This window comes from Narcine bancroftii, chromosome 10, assembly GCF_036971445.1.
Source record: "Narcine bancroftii isolate sNarBan1 chromosome 10, sNarBan1.hap1, whole genome shotgun sequence".
Lineage (NCBI taxonomy): Eukaryota > Metazoa > Chordata > Chondrichthyes > Torpediniformes > Narcinidae > Narcine > Narcine bancroftii.
In genome coordinates, this window is record NC_091478.1 from 54288654 (window position 1) to 54306119 (window position 17466).

Here is a 17466-nt window from a genome sequence, read left to right on the forward strand (position 1 = left end):
GGCAAAAATAAATTACAAAAGTGAGCTAGTGGCAAACATAAAAACCAACTGCAAAAGCTTTTATAGATATGTCAAGAGGAAAAGATTGGTGAAATCCCGAGTAGGTCCCATGCAGTCGGAATCAGGGGAATATATAATGGGGAATAAGGAAATGGCAGACCAATTAAATTCTTACTTTAGTTCTGTTTTCACAAGAGAGGATACAAATAACCTCCCAAGGATGTTGGGAAACATAGAGACTAATGCAAGGGAGGAGCTGAAAGAAATCAGTATCTCTGAGGACATGGTCTTGGGGAAATTGAAGGGATTGAAGGCCGATAAATCCCAAGGGCCTGATAATCTACATCCTAGGGTACTTAAAGAAGTGGACATTCAGATAGCAGATGCTTTAAGAATTATTTTCCAAAACTCGATAGACTCAGAACCCATGGATTAGAGGGTAGCTATTTAAAAAGGGGGGTAGAGAAAAAGCGGGGAATTATACATCAGTAGTGGGCAAAATGATGGAATCTATTATTAAGGATGTAATAGCGGAGCATATGACTAGCAGAGAAGGGATCGGACGGAGTCAACATGGATTTACAAAAGGTAAATCGTGCTTGACAAATCTATTGGAATTCTTTGAGATGGTGACAGGTAAAATAGATGGGGGAGAGCCAGTGGATGTGATGTATGTACCTGGACTTCCAAAAGGCCTTCGAGAAGGTCCCACATAAACGACTGGCATGCAAAATCAAGGCTCATGGGATTGGAGGCAAGGTATTGATGTGGATTGAGAACTGGCTGGCAGATAGAAGACAGAGAGTTGGGATAAACGGCTCATTTTCTGAGTGGCAGGTGGTGACCAGTGGGGTGCCACAGGGATCTGTACTGGGACTCCAGCTGTTCACAATTTACATTAATGATCTAGATGAGGGGATTGGATGTAAAATCTCCAAATTTGCAGACGACACTAAGCTAGGAGGGGTTGTGTGCACTGAAGAGGAGGTCAGGAAGCTCCAGTGTGATTTGGATAAATTGGGGGACTGGGCAGATACATGGCAAATGCACTACAATGTGGATAAAGGTGAGGTTATCTACTTTGATAATACAAACCGGAGGGCAGATTACTATTTGAATGGCAATAGATTGGGAGATGGGGAAGTGCAGAGAGACCTAGGGGTTCTTGTGCACCAGTCACTGAAGGCGAGCATGCAGGTACAGCAGGCGGTTAAAAAGGCAAATGGTATGTTGGCCTTCATATCAAGAGGGTTTGAGTATAGGAACTGCAACTGTACAGAGCCTTGGTGAGACCACACCTGGAGTATTGTGTGCAGTTTTGGTCGCCTTATCTGAGAAAGGATGTTCTTGCAATGGGGGGAGTGCAAAGGCGATTCACCAGGCTGATACCTGGAATGGCAGGAATAACTTATGAGGAAAGATTGCGCAATGTTGGATTCTACTCGCTGGAGTTTAGAAGATTGAGTGGGGATCTCATAGAGACATATAAAATTCTGGCAGGACTGGACAGAATGGATACGGAAGGGATGTTTCCAATGGTGGGGGAGTCCAGAACCTGGGGCCATGGTTCTAGAATAATAGGCAAACTATTTAGAACTGAAATGAGGAGGAATTTCTTTACCCAGAGGGTGGTGAATGTGTGGAATTCATTGCCACAGAGAGCAGTAGAGGCAGGTTCATTGAATATATTTAAGAGGGAATTAGATATATGTCTTCAGTATAAGGGAATTAGGGGTTACGGAGAGAAGGCGGGGACAGGGTACTGAACTTTAAGATCAGCCATGAATGGCGGAGCAGGCTCTAAGGGCCGAATTACCTACTCCTGCTCCTATCTTCGATGTTTCTATCCCATTTGCTTTCTTTATTATCTGTTACACCTTTGAAATAACGTTTACAATTCATGTGAAAGTATTTACAGGTCTTTCTGCACAACAGCATGCTGCAATTATGTACTATTTTTCTTTCTGAAGTTGATGACCTCACATTTATTAATATTGTAGTTCATCTGCCAGATCCTTGCTAATTCACTTAATCTCTCTCTATCTGCCGCAAACTCTGTCCTCCACGCAATTTGCTTTTTCCTGTCAATTTAGTGTCAACAACAAATTTAGATGCACTGCATAGTCCTCTTCTCCAAATTATTTATTCAAATATTTTAATTTAGACATACAGCCTGGTAGCAGGCCCTTTCGCCCAACAAGTCTGTGCTGCCCAATTCATACCCAATTGACCTCCATTTTTGAACAGTGGGAGGAAACCAGAGCACCAGGGAAAACCCATACAGACATGGAGAGAACATACAAACTCTTTAAAGACAGCTATTGATTCGAACCCCGGTTCCAATCACTGGGGCAGTAACAGCACTGCGCTAATCACCACACTAACAATGCCATAATTCATGTATACCATGAACAGTTATAGACTGGCAGTGTGGCAGTGGCTACAGCGGCTTCTCCAAACATGATGTTACCCCAACAGTCAAATAAGATGCCGTGCAACAATTCTTATTGGATGAATGTTGGATGGTAGAGTGTTGTGGAGATGTGGAGCTATGGTAATGTGTGAACTGGAAAAAAGCTGTGGGACTGTGCAGCTGGTCTGCTGTGGTAATCGGGCCTCTGCTGTGGGGATGAAACCTGCAGCCTTCAACATCATTTGCTGCTGCTGACCGAGGAGGAGACACTGTGGCAGGTATTGTGGAGGTGTGCCGGAGCAGACTATGTTGTGCGCTTGGCTGGGAGGATCTGGAGGTCTGTGTGTTCTGCAGTGAAAGTGTCAGAGAGCCCGGAGTGGCCATATCGAGTACCTGACCCAGACGTTCTGCAGGCTGTGTCGTCTTGGAGAGAGGGTCCCTGTAGCGGATGGTGGGGTCAGCGAGGTGGTTGTTGGGTTCCTCTATTGTTATGTGCTGAAGCTTGCAGGCTCGTATGGACATGTGAACTGTGAGGCAGTTATTCACTTCAAGCCATTAGACTTTTAAAATCTATGAAAATGTAACTTGACTCCACTGTGACTAGTCTAGTTTGATTTTCATCTTTTGCTGTATTGTTTGCACTGTTTTTATTATTCATTGTGTAGGCGTGTTCCAGCATTGTGTAGTTTTTTTTGTTGTGTCTGGCGTAGTCTTGTGTTGTATACCTTGTTTTTGTGTAATCTCGTGATGTGTCGGCAGCATTATGGTTTGGACCTTATCAGTGGTTTCATTTATTACTGTGTATTGTTTTACATTTAGATAGTCTGCTTTTAAATGACAATAAAGGTATTGTATCATAGATCTGTGGGGCACCCCACTAATTACTAATGCCAACCAGAGAAATACCCATTTATCCCAACTCTCTGACATCTATTGATCATCCTATCCTCTATCTGTGGCAATACATTCTTCTCATCTCCATACATTCTTATCTTATGCAGAAGACTTTTGTGTAGCACGTGATCAAATGCCTCCAGGAAATCTAAGCATACCATATTCAACTGCTCTCATCTATCCATGTTACCAATTATATCCTAAAAGAAGTCCAGTAATTAGTGATCTGACTACTGCATCTGCTTGATGGAACAATTCCTATCCAGATGTCTAACAGTTACCTATGTTTAGTCTACCCTCCCTTTTTTTTAAACAATGGAGTTACATTTGTTGTCTTACAGTCCACCAAGACCTACCCAGAGTATAGACAATTTTGGTAAAATACCACAAACATCTCGACTATAAATTCCCCCCTTTCTTTCGGTACCCAAGGATGCATTCCATCAAGTAGTAGGGAACTGTTCTACCTTTAAGATCATACATTGATGAAGGGAATCAGGCCTGAAACGTTAGTTATCCTTTACTTTCTATGGGTGATGCATGTCCTGCTGAGTTTCTCCAGCACTGTGGTGGATCACAGCATTGCATATATACAGTACAGGCTTGCCCGCCTCCAACTCTGTGACTCCTCCCTGTAAGAATCCTAGTATCCTCCCTTCATACCAGCCTTGGAACCGGGCCAGCAGCATGTGAAGATACGCCTATGTTTTAGGATGTTAAAGCATCTCATCACTTGATTCAAACCTGGTTGTGGTTATTGATCGCGCTCCAAGCACATTTGTCTATTTCCTTTAGTCCCACTAGTTCTTTCTGCCCGGATCGGGGCCTCCGCCTCCTTCGCTCTGCCAAGGCCGGGGCCACCACCTCCCCCTCGCTTCTGCCCGGACCGGGGCCTCCGCCTGCCTCACTCTACCGAGGCCGAAGCTGCCGCCTCCCCCTCGCTTTTGCCCGGATCGGGGCCGCCGCCGCCTACCTTCTGCTCGGACTGGGGCCGGGGCCGCCGCTGCCTTCCAGTTACACCCCAGTTACACAGCAGTAAGAAAGGGTGTGACTCAGTCAACCCCGTCAGAATCCAACCGGGTCCCTGACCTACCTCAGAGGTAGTTAGAGAACCCAATTAAACTTACCTCGGCCATGTCCACACGTGATTTGCGACCAGGTATGGTCCGACCTAGGAGGGGAGGCAGGCCCCTCCAGCCCGGGTAAGAAACCTGCATAGGAGAAGGCCACTCCAATATAAAACCTACGACCCAAGGACCTCGCTGCCACGTCCCAGCTTGCTTGGCCATGGCACACGAACCATGGGTGTAAAGGGTGGGGCCAGTACTGCGCACACTCCACTCCACCTAAATGCTCCTTTACGCAGGCCCAAGGACATGTCCACGTCCTCCCCCTCCATGTCCTCCCCCTCAAAAGATGCTCACAAACTCAAGCTAGCATGCTGGAACATCAGAACCATGCTAGACAAGGCTGACAGCCACCGACCTGAATGTCGGTCTGCCCTCATCGCACATGAACTCCTCAGACTTGACATCGACATAGCCGCTCTCAGTGAAGTCCACCTTGCAGATGTAGACAGCCTCCAAGAACGCGGCGCAGGCTACACACTCTACTGGTCTGGCAAGCCTATGGATGAATAATGCCTATCTGGTGTAGGCTTCATGGTCAAGAACTCCATTGCCTCCAAACTCGAAAACCTCCCGACAGGCCACTCGGACCAGATCATGTCCATGCGACTCCCCCTTCAAAACAAGTGTCGCGTCACCCTCATCAGTGTCTATGCTCCAACCCTCCAGGCGGAACCAGCAGAAAAGGACAAGTTCTACAATGATCTGCGCAACCTCATTCAACGCACCCCTACAGCCGACAAGGTTGTCATCCTTGGCGACTTCAACGCTCGCGTCGGCAAAGACTCAGAAACCAGGCCAGGAATCCTGGGCAAACATGGTATCGGAAAGTGCAATGACAACAGGTGCCTCCTGTTGGAGCTCTGCGCAGAACAGCGGCTTGTCATTACAAACACCCTTTTTCAGCAGAGGGACAGCCTGAAGACTTCCTGGATGCATCCCAGATCCAAACACTGGCACCTCATGGACGACGTCCTGGTGCGAGAAAGAGACAAATGTGATGTGCTCCACACCAGGGTCATGCCCAGCGCGGAATGCCACACTGACCACCAGCTGGTTCGCTGCAAGCTCAACCTTCACTTCAAGCCAAAGTCCAGGAACAGTAAAGCCCCCAGAAAGAGGTTCAATGTTGGAAACTTGCAGTCAGACGAAGTGAGAGGAAATTTCCAGGCAAACCTCAAAGCAAAGCTCGAGGATGCAATCCGCCTCACGGACTCATCCCCTGAACCCCTCTGGGATCAGCAGAAGACTACCATACTGTAATCCACTGAAGAGGTACTGGGCTTCTCCTCCAGGAAAAACAAGGACAGGTTCGACGAAAACAACCAGGAAATCCAGGAGCTGCTGGCAAAGAAGCGAGCTGCCCACCAGGCTCACCTTGCAAAGCCGTCCTGGCCAGAGAAGAAACGAGCCTTCCGTCGCGCATGCAGCCATCTTCAGCGCAAACTCCGGGAGATCCAAAATGAATGGTGGACTAGCCTCGCCAAACGAACCCAGCTCAGCGCGGACATTGGCGACTTCAAGGGTTTTTACGAGGCTCTAAAGGCAGTGTACGGCCCCTCACCCCAAATCCAAAGCCCGCTGCGCAGCTCAGACGGCAAAGTCCTCCTCAGCGACAAGATCTCCATCCTCAACCGATGGTCAGAACACTTCCAATCTCTTTTCAGTGCCAACCGCTCAATCCAAGAATCCGCCCTGCTCCAGCTCCCTCAACAGCCCTTAAGGCCAGAGCTGGATGAGGTCCTCACAAAACTCTGCATGCCAGACTGCATGAGTTTTTCAAGCTCTGCTGGGACCAAGGAAAGCTGCCTCAGGACCTTCGTGATGCCATCATCATCACCCTGTACAAAAACAAAGGCAAGAAATAAGACTGCTCAAACTACAGGGGAATCACGCTGCTCTCCATTGCAGGCAAAATCTTCGCTAGGATTCTCCTAAATAGAATAATACCTAGTGTCGCCGAAAATGTCCTCCCAGAATCACAGTGTGGCTTTCGCGCAAACAGAGGAACTACTGACATGGTCTTTGCCCTCAGACAGCTCCAAGAAAAGTGCAGAGAACAAAACAAAGGACTCTACATCACCTTTGTTGACCTCACCAAAGCCTTTGACACCGTGAGCAGGAAAGGGCTTTGGCAAATACTAGAGCGCCTCGGATGCCCCCCAAAGTTCTTCAACATGGTTATCCAACTGCACGAAAACCAACAAGGTCGGGTCAGATACAGCAATGAGCTCTCTGAATCCTTCTCCATTAACAATGGCGTGAAGCAAGGCTGCGTTCTTGCATCAACCCTCTTTTCAATCTTCTTCAGCATGATGCTGAAACAAGCCATGAAAGACCTCAACAATAAAGACGCTGTTTACATCCAGTACCGCACAGATGGCTGTCTCTTCAATCTGAGGCGCCTGCAAGCTCACACCAAAACACAAGAGCAACTTGTCCGTGAACTACTCTTTGCAGACGATGCCGCTTTAGTTGTCCATTCAGAGCCAGCTCTTCAGCGCTTGACGTCCTGTTTTGCGGAAATTGCCAAAATGTTTGGCCAGGAAATCAGCCTGAAGAAAACTGAGGTCCTCCATCAGCCAGCTCCCCACCATGACTACTAGCCCCCCCACATCTCCATCGGGCACACAAAACTCAAAACAGTCAACCAGTTTACCTATCTCGGCTGCACCATTTCATCGGATGCAAGGATCGACAACGAGATAGACAACAGACTCGCCAAGGCAAATAGCGCCTTTGGAAGACTACACAAAAGAGTCTGGAAAAACAACCAACTGAAAAACCTCACAAAGATAAGCGTATACAGAGCCATTGTCATACCCACACTCCTGTTCGGCTCCGAATCATGGGTCCTCTACCAGCATCACCTACGGCTCCTAGAACGCTTCCACCAGCGTTGTCTCCGCTCCATCCTCAACATTCATTGGAGCGACTTCATCCCTAACATCGAAGTATTCGAGATGGCAGAGGCCGACAGCATCGAATCCATGCTGCTGAAGATCCAACTGCGCTGGGTAGGTCACGTCTCCAGAATGGAGGACCATCGCCTTCCCAAGATCGTGTTATATGGCAAGCTCTCCACTGGCCACCGTGACAGAGGTGCACCAAAGAAGAGGTACAAGGACTGCCTAAAGAAATCTCTTGGTGCCTGCCACATTGACCACCGCCAGTGGGCTGATATCGCCTCAAACCGTGCATCTTGGCGCCTCACATTTTGGCAGGCAGCAATCTCCTTTGAAGAAGACTGCAGAGCCCACCTCACTGACAAAAGACAAAGGAGTAAAAACCCAACACCCAACCCCAACCAACCAATTTTCCCTTGCAACCACTGCAACCGTGTCTGCCTGTCCCGCATCGGACTTGTCAGCCACAAACGAGCCTGCAGCTGACGTGGACATTACCCCTCCATAAATCTTCGTCCATGAAGCCAAGCCAAAGAAAAAGAACTAGTTTGTCCAGGGCTACCATCTCAATGATAGCAATTGTATAGTGTTTCTCATCTCCCATTGTCTCCTGAACAAAAATATTTAGCATGTTACCTGTGTCTTCCACTGTGAAGATTGATACAAGATAGCTGTTCAGGACCTTAGCAATATTTGCATTATCCACTATTCATTCCTCTGTCTTACCTTCCAAGTGGCCTAGGTTTACTTTAGCCCAGGAGCCTTAAGGGAAAGTGCCAGGAGCAGAGCAGAGTAAATAGAACTTCATAATGAAATAGGTGTGATCAGTGGAACAAAGTGGTGAAGCAGTGCACACAAACTAATGATTGTTATGGTGGAAGTCACAACTATACAAAGTTCTGTACCTGTGACATCACAGTAGACTGTCCAGAGAAACATCTTTGCCTCTTGAGGTCTGCAGATTATACTTATTTCAGCTGTGGAATTAGGCCAGATATCTCCTTCCTAGTTGAAAAACCACAAAAGTCACATTGTCATGAAACAAACACAAACATTCAAGGAAGAACCAAAGGATGTAGAGCATGAGAAGAGTAAGGGTTCGAAATAACCAGAGACAATGAGAGTAGTAAACATTGAGTGAATGTGACTTGCAATAAGAATCATAATTAAAATAAATAGCATGAGAGCTTGAGATGTTATCTACTACATTAATGGAAAAAGTTTTATCTAATGAGACCAAGGTCTACAGAAGGTTTGTATCTCCAGTTCAATCACATTCTGAATTAACTACATATTAATTATAGATCACATTTTTGTCATTCAGAATAGAAGACCAGCTCAGATGATTTAATTTTACTTGGAATAATCTGTTAGCAGCAGAGAATGGTTATACCTATCTCATGTTGAATTAATTTAGCTTTCATTGTACATGCTGCACACTAAACAATTCAAACAAATTACATATGACCATCAGAGCTTAAATAAAGTCAAACAAATGCCCTTCATCTGTGAATATAAATCTACACCAAACCAAATCTAATTAATATATGACATAAATCATTGTGATGTTTTTATTTTCACACCAGACATCATTGAGGAGAATGAATTTTATGGAGGCGTGGCAAGATGGCGTAGGGAACAGACGTGCCTTCCAGACCTCTCCTGACTCTGATTTATTGTTTTGTCTTTAAGTGCCCGTTAAAGTTCTTTTAAAAGTTTATAAATAATAAGAGGTGCTGGATTAATACCTAATGGATTATATGCAAAAAAAAAAGGTAAAAGAAAACATCAACAGACTGTTAAAAAACTACATTTTCCGAAATTATCTGAGCCTACTTGTTTACAAGAAGCCAGGACTCAACGTAGAATGGATCCAGAAGAAGACGTACAGATTTCGGCATTGAAACTCCGTTTTAAACCGGTAAGGCTCTCTGAAGGTCGCACTCAGCAGCTTTCAGAACAAAGAGCTGGCCGGGTGCCAGTATTTCACACAACGGCCACTGTGAGTGCTGTTACTGAGACTTTGACAGTTGAATCAGCTGGGGCGCCACCAGCTGGAGAGTTAAAGAGCTGTCATTCGACTGTGGTGGCGCTGCAAAATGCATCTTCAATTAACATAACATAACATAACAATTTACAGCATGGAAACAGGCCATTAGGCCCTTCTAGTCTGCACCGAACCAAACACCCCTCTCTAGTCCCACCTCCCTGCACAATGCCCATAACCCTCCATCTTCTTCTCATCCATATATCTGTCCAACCTTTTCTTAAATAATACAATTGACTCCGCCGCCACTATTTCTCCCAGAAGCTCATTCCACACGGCTACCACTCTCTGAGTAAAGAAGTTCCCCCTCATGTTACCTCTAAACCTCTGCCCCTTAATTCTTAACTCATGTCCTCTTGTTTTAATCTTTCCTCCTCTTAACGGAAATAGTCTATCCACATCCACTCTGTCTATCCCTTTCATAATCTTAAATACTTCTATCAAATCCCCTCTCAACCTTCTACGCTCCAAAGAATAAAGACCTAATCTGTCCAATCTCTCCCTATACTCTAGATGCTTAAACCCAGGTAACATTCTGGTAAACCTTCTCTGCACTCTCTCCACTCTGTTTATATCCTGTTTATCACTCTGTTTATAATTACAACGGTTTTTCCAGACATCGATTCAGTGAAGATGATTAAAGAGATTTGGCTTAAAGATAACCCTGATCTTCAGTCTCCTGGCATTGCTGGGGGGACTTTGAGAGGGATTTTTATACGAAGTCAAACTGCTAGAAAAGATACTAAATTAAGGGAAGGGACAGAAGATCCCGTGGTCTCTAAGGAACAGCAAGACCCCATTATGCCTGAATCTACTTCTGTTGAAATGTTTGTTAAGGATCTTGAAGATAAGATTGAGTCACTTAGCTAATTTTGTGAACCCATTTATTTCCAAGATTAATGCGATGGTGGAAGCCATTAATGGAGTTTTTAAGCTTGAAACCATTGAAAGATTTGAAATGTGTGATAAAGGTTTAGTCGATGTACAGGATCAACTGCAAGATGAAAATAGAATAATTCAAACATTGCAGATCCAAAATAAAAATTTAGCAAAAAAGGTTGATTATTTGGAGAATCAATCTAGACGGAACAACGTGAAAATTGTTGGTTTGCCAGAAGGCATAGAAGGACCAGATCCAAGAAAAATTTTTACTGAATGGATTCCACGAGTGTTAGGACAGGATAAATTCCATGAAGGTTTAATACTGGAATGTGCTCATAGAGTTTTAAGAAGAAAATCTTTTTCAGGACAGAATCCAAGACCTGTTCTGATCCGTTGTTTAAACTATTGTGACAGAGAGACAATTTTACATACGGCTATTAGAAATGCCCAGCAAAATAGATCTCCTTTGATGGTTCAGAATAATCCTGTTTTCTTCTATCAAGATTTGAGTCAAGAAATTATGTTTCAACGACGCGAATTTAATTCTGTGAAAGAACGGTTGTGGAAAAAAAGACATAAGGCAACATTCAGGTATCCTGCGGTACTGAAGATTTTTCAGGATGGAAATCAGCCAAAGTTCTTTGACAATCCTAAAGAGGTTATGGACTTTGCTCAGTCTCTACCAATCATGCAGTTTCAGGAACGATGTAGTCCTTCAAGGTCTCCAAAGAGAGTAGAGATGTAAGGTGGGATCCAGATTTTTAAAAGAAATGGAAGCAATGGTAACGTTGATTTAAAAAAATAAATCTTTTATCTTTTTTTTTGAGAAGAGTTTAAATAGTTTAAATAATGATGATAGTTTAATGAAATGGGAGTTGGGAGAGGGAACTGGGTGGGCACTAGTTTCCAGAAGTCATCAGCTACCTGTGAGTTATCTCACACCCAATATTTTGGGGGAGTTACCGCTTTAGGCGGTTTAAACAGGAGGAGGTAGCCGTGACCTCCGACCTGTTTTTTTTTCTTTTTAATTTTTGTGTTAAGAAGGTTTTTTTTGATTTTTTTTAAATAAATATTTGTTTTTAACTCTTTTTGTTTTCTGATTGTAATTGAGAGGGAATTAGGAGGGTTTTTTCTCTCCTTTTTTTTCTCTCTTTTTTTTGGGGGGGTTCTCTTTTTTCTCTCTTTTTTAAGAGGATGATATCACAGAAGATAATAAGTCAAAAATTGAGGATGTTGAATTAGATGAAGAGGAAGATGAGGGGAAAGGTGATAAGAAGAAAAAGAAGAAAACCAAGTACAAATACATTGAGGGAGAAGAGTTTAATAAAATTAAGTTAATTTCAATAGAGAATTTTGAAGATGTTATAAATGAAGAATATGGAGAATTTTATAAAAGTTTGAACTTTTTTTTCTTTTTTTTTCTTTTTTTATATAAGGGGAGGGGAAGGGAATAAAAAGTTTATCTGATTGTTTTTCTAAGGGATGTTTTTGTTCTCTCGATGAATTATAAAGGAAACTTGGTATTAATGGAAATTCTGTATTTATGTATTATTAATTATGATTTTTTGTATAACAGATATGTGGTTGATATATGATTTTAATATTTGAACTTAGTTTTAAAGTGGATTTCATTTGTTAAATACATGTATTATGTTTGATTTAAATATATGTTTAAGGGTATTATTTTAGTATTTATATTTTTTTGTTGTTAGTAATTTTTTTTGTTGTTAAGTTTTATCTTTTTTTTGTAAGTGGGGTTTTTTCTATTTTATTTACAACATTGTTAATTAATTCTTCACTCTTTAGTTTGGGGGAGGGTTGGACTAATTTTAAATTAGACGATTAATGTTGTGTTATAATTATTGGGGGGGGTTAATTTGTGTAGTTTAATGATGTAGTATTCTAATTTTTATTATCTTATTTTTTATTATTTCTTTAAATGTAATTTTTATTTTATTCATGTCATAAAATTTTAAATAAAGTTTAAAAAAAAGAGAATGAATTTTATATACCTTGCTATTAGTTATGTATTTCATCACACCAATAACTGACAAAATCACTGAACACTTGAAAGCCAATTGATAAATTGTTAATTCAACAAGAACAAATTTTCTATTTTATTTCATTACTATTTTGGAGTGCAGGGTTCAATTCCTGATGTCACCCATTCCTTTAGATACATGGATATGTAATGTTGGTATGATTCATATCAGAACATAAAAATAGCAGGAGTGGGCCATATCATGGTTGCTCTAATCTTTGTCCAAAAAAATTTCTTGTCCAATCCTCTAAACCCTTAATTCCAATTGAGCACAAATCTCCATCTACCTCAGTTCTGAATATTCTTAATGACTCAAAATATACTAGGAGGTATCTCACTGCATATTTGGTATCAATTTTTTTCCATCTACACATGAACACAGATGGAATACATTCCATGAATTACTAATATTAATATTTTCTATGAATTATATTTCAAAAATTCATGACCAAGAGAGACACATTTCAGTATTTGTAAACAATCAAATGCTTTATAATTATGTGCATTTTCAAAGTGTGAGAATTGCCTTCCTGATTTCAGGCTTCAGTAATTATTTTTAACTGCTTTGGTTTACATTTCAAATTTAAGCTCTAGGCTTGCTCCAGGAACAAGAAACTTCAGACACTGAAATCTTGAGCAGACATTTGGAAGCTGGAAGAACTCAGTAAATCAGTCAGTATCAATGGAGAGAAATGGGGACACAATAATTCAAATTGTGACCCTTTTCAGGACTCAATAAAGGGTCCTGACTCAAAATGTTGACTATACATTTCTCTCCAATGGAGACTGCCTGACTCATTGAGTCCTTCCAGCTCTCAACATCTGGAGAACCCTGATGGGGCAAGTTTCATCAACAAGACACTGAGGTGACTGATGGAAGTACCTTAGTTGTGAATGTCCTGGAGCAACATATCTCTCTTTGTAAACCTACAAGAACCATTTACCTTTCAAGAACTAAAACCTGTTGAACTTTTCCATATTAAATTCAGTGCACAGTGTAAGAATTGCCTGAAACCAGTGAACTTGGAAGAATGAGAAGTGAGATTGGACTGTGAACCAAAGAACTTTTCTTAAATTTACACACACATTTCATGCATGTGAACTTAGAATTAGAAGGGGGTTAAGTTAGGTTAAGTAAGTTAATAATAGATAAGTTAAAGTTTGTTTCTGTTTTCATGTTTAAAGATAATTAAAAGTAATTATTGTTTAAGCAACAGTTTGTCTTGGTGAATATCTATTGCAACTGGGTTTTGGGGTCTTGTGGGCTCGTACCAATACCCCTCAATAAAATTGTCTCTGGAGAGTATTAGTCTATTCTACTCAACTCATCAACAAAATTACCATGCATTTTCTTAAATGCTTGTTGTATCTACATGCTCGATATATTTTGGGATGGTTCACCTGAAATTACAGGCACATTGTTTGTTTGTAGATGAAAATCTGCCTATCTTCCAACCTGATGTAAAAGGGGTGTCTGCTCTGACCCCAAGATCTCCACAAGGGTCAGCTTCTTATCAGAATCTGTGCCTGCTGCTGCAGAATTCAACAGTGACAAAGACCCATGTGTTTGCAACAGCATCAACTTTGTTCACCGAAAGAAATTTTCTGCACGGCCATGGATGGGAAAAGAGTAGTGGATCTAGAGGATGGTGGTTCAGAAGTGGGTGGTGATGGAGGGATCAGATCAAAGGGATAGTGGTTGCCTTGGAACAGTTGTGTTGTCAGTAGCTGACTGGTAATTTCTTGGTGGTGTTACGGGTTATATTAGTATGGTTATGAATAAATATGTCTTTAAAAGAGATAGACTGTGGGGGTATACTTCACTTCACAAATAGACTAACACTTCACAAAAGACATCTCATTTAAAATGCAAGAGATTTGCTGAAGCTAGGCGTTGAAGCTTTGCAGAGACAATGGAACTGCTTTGGAAAGATCTTCAAAAGCTCAGAGATGCTGATAAGAATTTTCAAAGATTGGGTTTGTATCCTTGGGAGAGGTTATTTGGTTTTTACAAGCAGAGTTAGGAAAAAACAAACAGGATTCTTCTCTCAGTGAGAGAGAGAGAGAAAGAGTGAGAGAGAGAGAGAGAGAGAGAGAGAGAGAGAGAGAGAGAGAGAGAGAGAGAAGTCAGTTCTACAGTAGCAGTTGAGGCTACAAAATGGCAAGCTGGCAGGCTTGTTGAAAAACCCCATTTTGAAGACAGGTTGTGAGTTCAGAGTTCAGCCTGTTCAAACCCCTTATAGTCCTTTCAAGAGGAAATGTCTGGCTAGAGTGTTTCTCCTGAAATAAGGGAAGCAAGAAGAATTCTGTGATGACCTGGAAGAAGAGATTATCATTTGGAAAACACATGATGGGCCAAGTTTCTTTGGCATGACACTGAAGTGACTGATTGGAGGAAATCAATTTGTGTGTGTGTCCAACAAGCAACAAATTTGTCTCTGAAACCAACAAGAACCTTCCTGAGTCGTAACCATTTGACTTTAAGCACCAGAGCCTGGTGAAGATTCATAAATGTTAAATTCTGTGCACAGTATAAGAATTGCCTGATACGGGTGAACTTGGAGAAGTGAGAAGTGAATCATTGGACTGTGAAACAAAGAACTTTCCTGAACATATACACATTACATACACATACGCTTAGAATTAGAAGGGGGTTAAGTTAGGTTAAATTAAGTTAATAATAATAAGTTAACGTTCGATCTTGTTTTTATATTTAAAGAAAATTAAAAGCAGCTTTTGTTTAAATAACCACTGTCTTGGTGAATTTCTATTGCTGCTGGGTTTTGAAGTTCTCTGGGCTCATAACAGCAGCTAAACAATGTTTGCGAGTTTGATGAGAGGCTTGGAAACTGAAGGATTTTCAACACGGTCTAAATATGTTACTTAAAAAGGGTATCCATGATCTGGAATCAGCTTATTAAGCAAATGCCCCTTATTCCTGAAACACACCTCATAAACTTTCATGGGCCATATATGCATGGGTCAAAATTCAGTTGAGTAAGGGCTGGCATAACAGTGTTTGATGTCCTATACAATTAGGCTTCTTGGTCCTTCCAGACTCTCGAGGAGAGTCTGGAAGGAACCCTTTGGACTTCTTACAACTCTTAGAAAGTCCCAAATTTCCCCATTTCATTTGATTTTTAATTGAAAGTGAAACATGTTACATACCAAAACATTGTATTACATGATCTTGCTTCAGCACAATGGAATTTTCAATGCATGTTCCATAAAGCTAGTCAGTTAAGTACTTCTGAAATATTTTCATTAGCAACGATTCTTGAGACTCCAAGCTGATCATTTATACAATCTGATAATGGTCAATGATGATGACATCAATTGAGAATTAAATATTACTTGAAGCTGTAGAATTTGATATTGAATCAAGAAGCTTGCAACATATACTGTTGAAAGGTGTCATGATATTCCTCAACTTTATGTTGGCCTTTGTTAGAACAGTGTGGAGGCCATGGACAGAGGATCAGAATGGAAAATGGATGTGGAGTAAATGCAGCAGGCAAATGGGAGCTCCTGGCCACCCCAGAAGATGAATGCAGATGTTCTGAAATCAATCGTACTGCTTGTCTCTATCGGAAAAAACAAACGCTAGATTGGAAGACTGCAAGGGAATCGCTGCTTCCCCTTGTAGGGTTATGTTTGAAGCTGTGTACGTGGTCAAGTTACCAATCATCCCTCTTGGGAATTGAATAAAACTCACTCCCGATATTTTCATGCCAACATTTATGACATTTGCTCAAGTCATCACCTGAGTCATCAAAGATTAAATAATGGGATCATGTGATTTACAAACAAGGCATGAACAAGCCATCAATTTAGCATGAGAAAGCATGCAAGTTGTCAATGGAAAAACTGACATGCCAGCTAATGATCACCAGTGATCATTGGTGGATCAGAGGTGAAGAGGATGAGGAAATTTAAGTTCTTGCAGTCAGTATCATGAAGAAAGCACATCAGTGCCTCTACTTCCTCAGGATTTTGCAAAGGTTTGACATAACATTGGAAACCCATGGAAACTTCTACCAATTTATAGTGGAAAGTGTGCTGACCGAATCCATCACGGCCTGGTACAGGGATACCAATCCCTGAGCCATGCAAAGGTAGTGGACACAGGCCAGGACATCACAGCTAAAACCCTCCCCAACAACGAGAACATTTATAGAACTACTGCCACTAGACTCACACCACCAGGTTCAGGAACAGCTGCTCCCCCTCCACCATCAGACTCCTCAATCAGGGACTTATAACCATATAACCAAATAACCACTTACAGCACAGAACAGGCCAGTTCGGCCCTACTAGTCCATGCCATAACAAATCCCCACCCTCCTAGTCCCACTGACCAGCACCAGGTCCATACCCCTCCAGTCCTCTCCTCTCCATGTAACTATCCAGTCTTTCCTTAAATGTAACCAATGATCCCGTCTCAACCACGTCTGCCGGAAGCTCATTCCACATCCCTACCAACCTTTGCGTAAAGAAATTTCCCCTCATGTTCCCCTTTTAATCTACGGTAATTTTCCCCCTTCAATCTTAAACCATGCCCTCTTGTTTGAATCTCCCTCACTCTTAATTGAAAAAGCCTATCCACATTTACTCTGTCTGTCCCTTTTAAAATCTTAAACACCTCTATCAAGTCCCCCCACAATCTTCTACGCTCCAGAGAAAAAAGCCCTAGTCTACACAACCTTTCCCTGTAACTCAAACCTTGAAATCCTGTCAACATTCTCGTGAACCTTCTCTGCACTCTCTCTATTTTGTTTATATCTTTCCTATAATTTGGTGACCAAAACTGTACACAGTACTCCAAATTTGGCCTCACCAATGCCTTGTACAATTTCATCATAACCTCCCTACTCTTGAATTCAATACTCCAATTTATGAAGGCCAACTTTCCAAATGGCTTCTTCACCACACCATCTACCTGAGTATCAGCCTTGAGGGTACTATTTACCATCACTCCTAAATCCTTTTGTTGCTCTACACATCTCAATAGCCTACCATTTAATGCATATGACCTATTTAGATTTGCCTTTCCAAAATGTAACACCTCACATTTATCTGTATTAAATTCCATCAGACATTTCTCAGCCCACACCTCCAGCCTTCCTAAATCACCTTTTAATCTATGGTAATCTTCC

The 17466-nt window shown here is 42.0% G+C and overlaps 1 protein-coding gene across 1 annotated transcript in view; it reads right to left on the minus strand.

Annotated features, from left to right (window-relative positions):
- The window catches only part of hydin (HYDIN axonemal central pair apparatus protein), a 1560590-nt gene that overhangs the window by 1295750 nt on the left and 247374 nt on the right, over positions 1-17466 (minus strand). The window contains exon 10 of the mRNA XM_069900939.1: positions 8246-8345. Coding sequence (XP_069757040.1) covers positions 8246-8345 — 100 coding nt within the window. The remainder of the gene's footprint in view (positions 1-8245; positions 8346-17466) is intronic.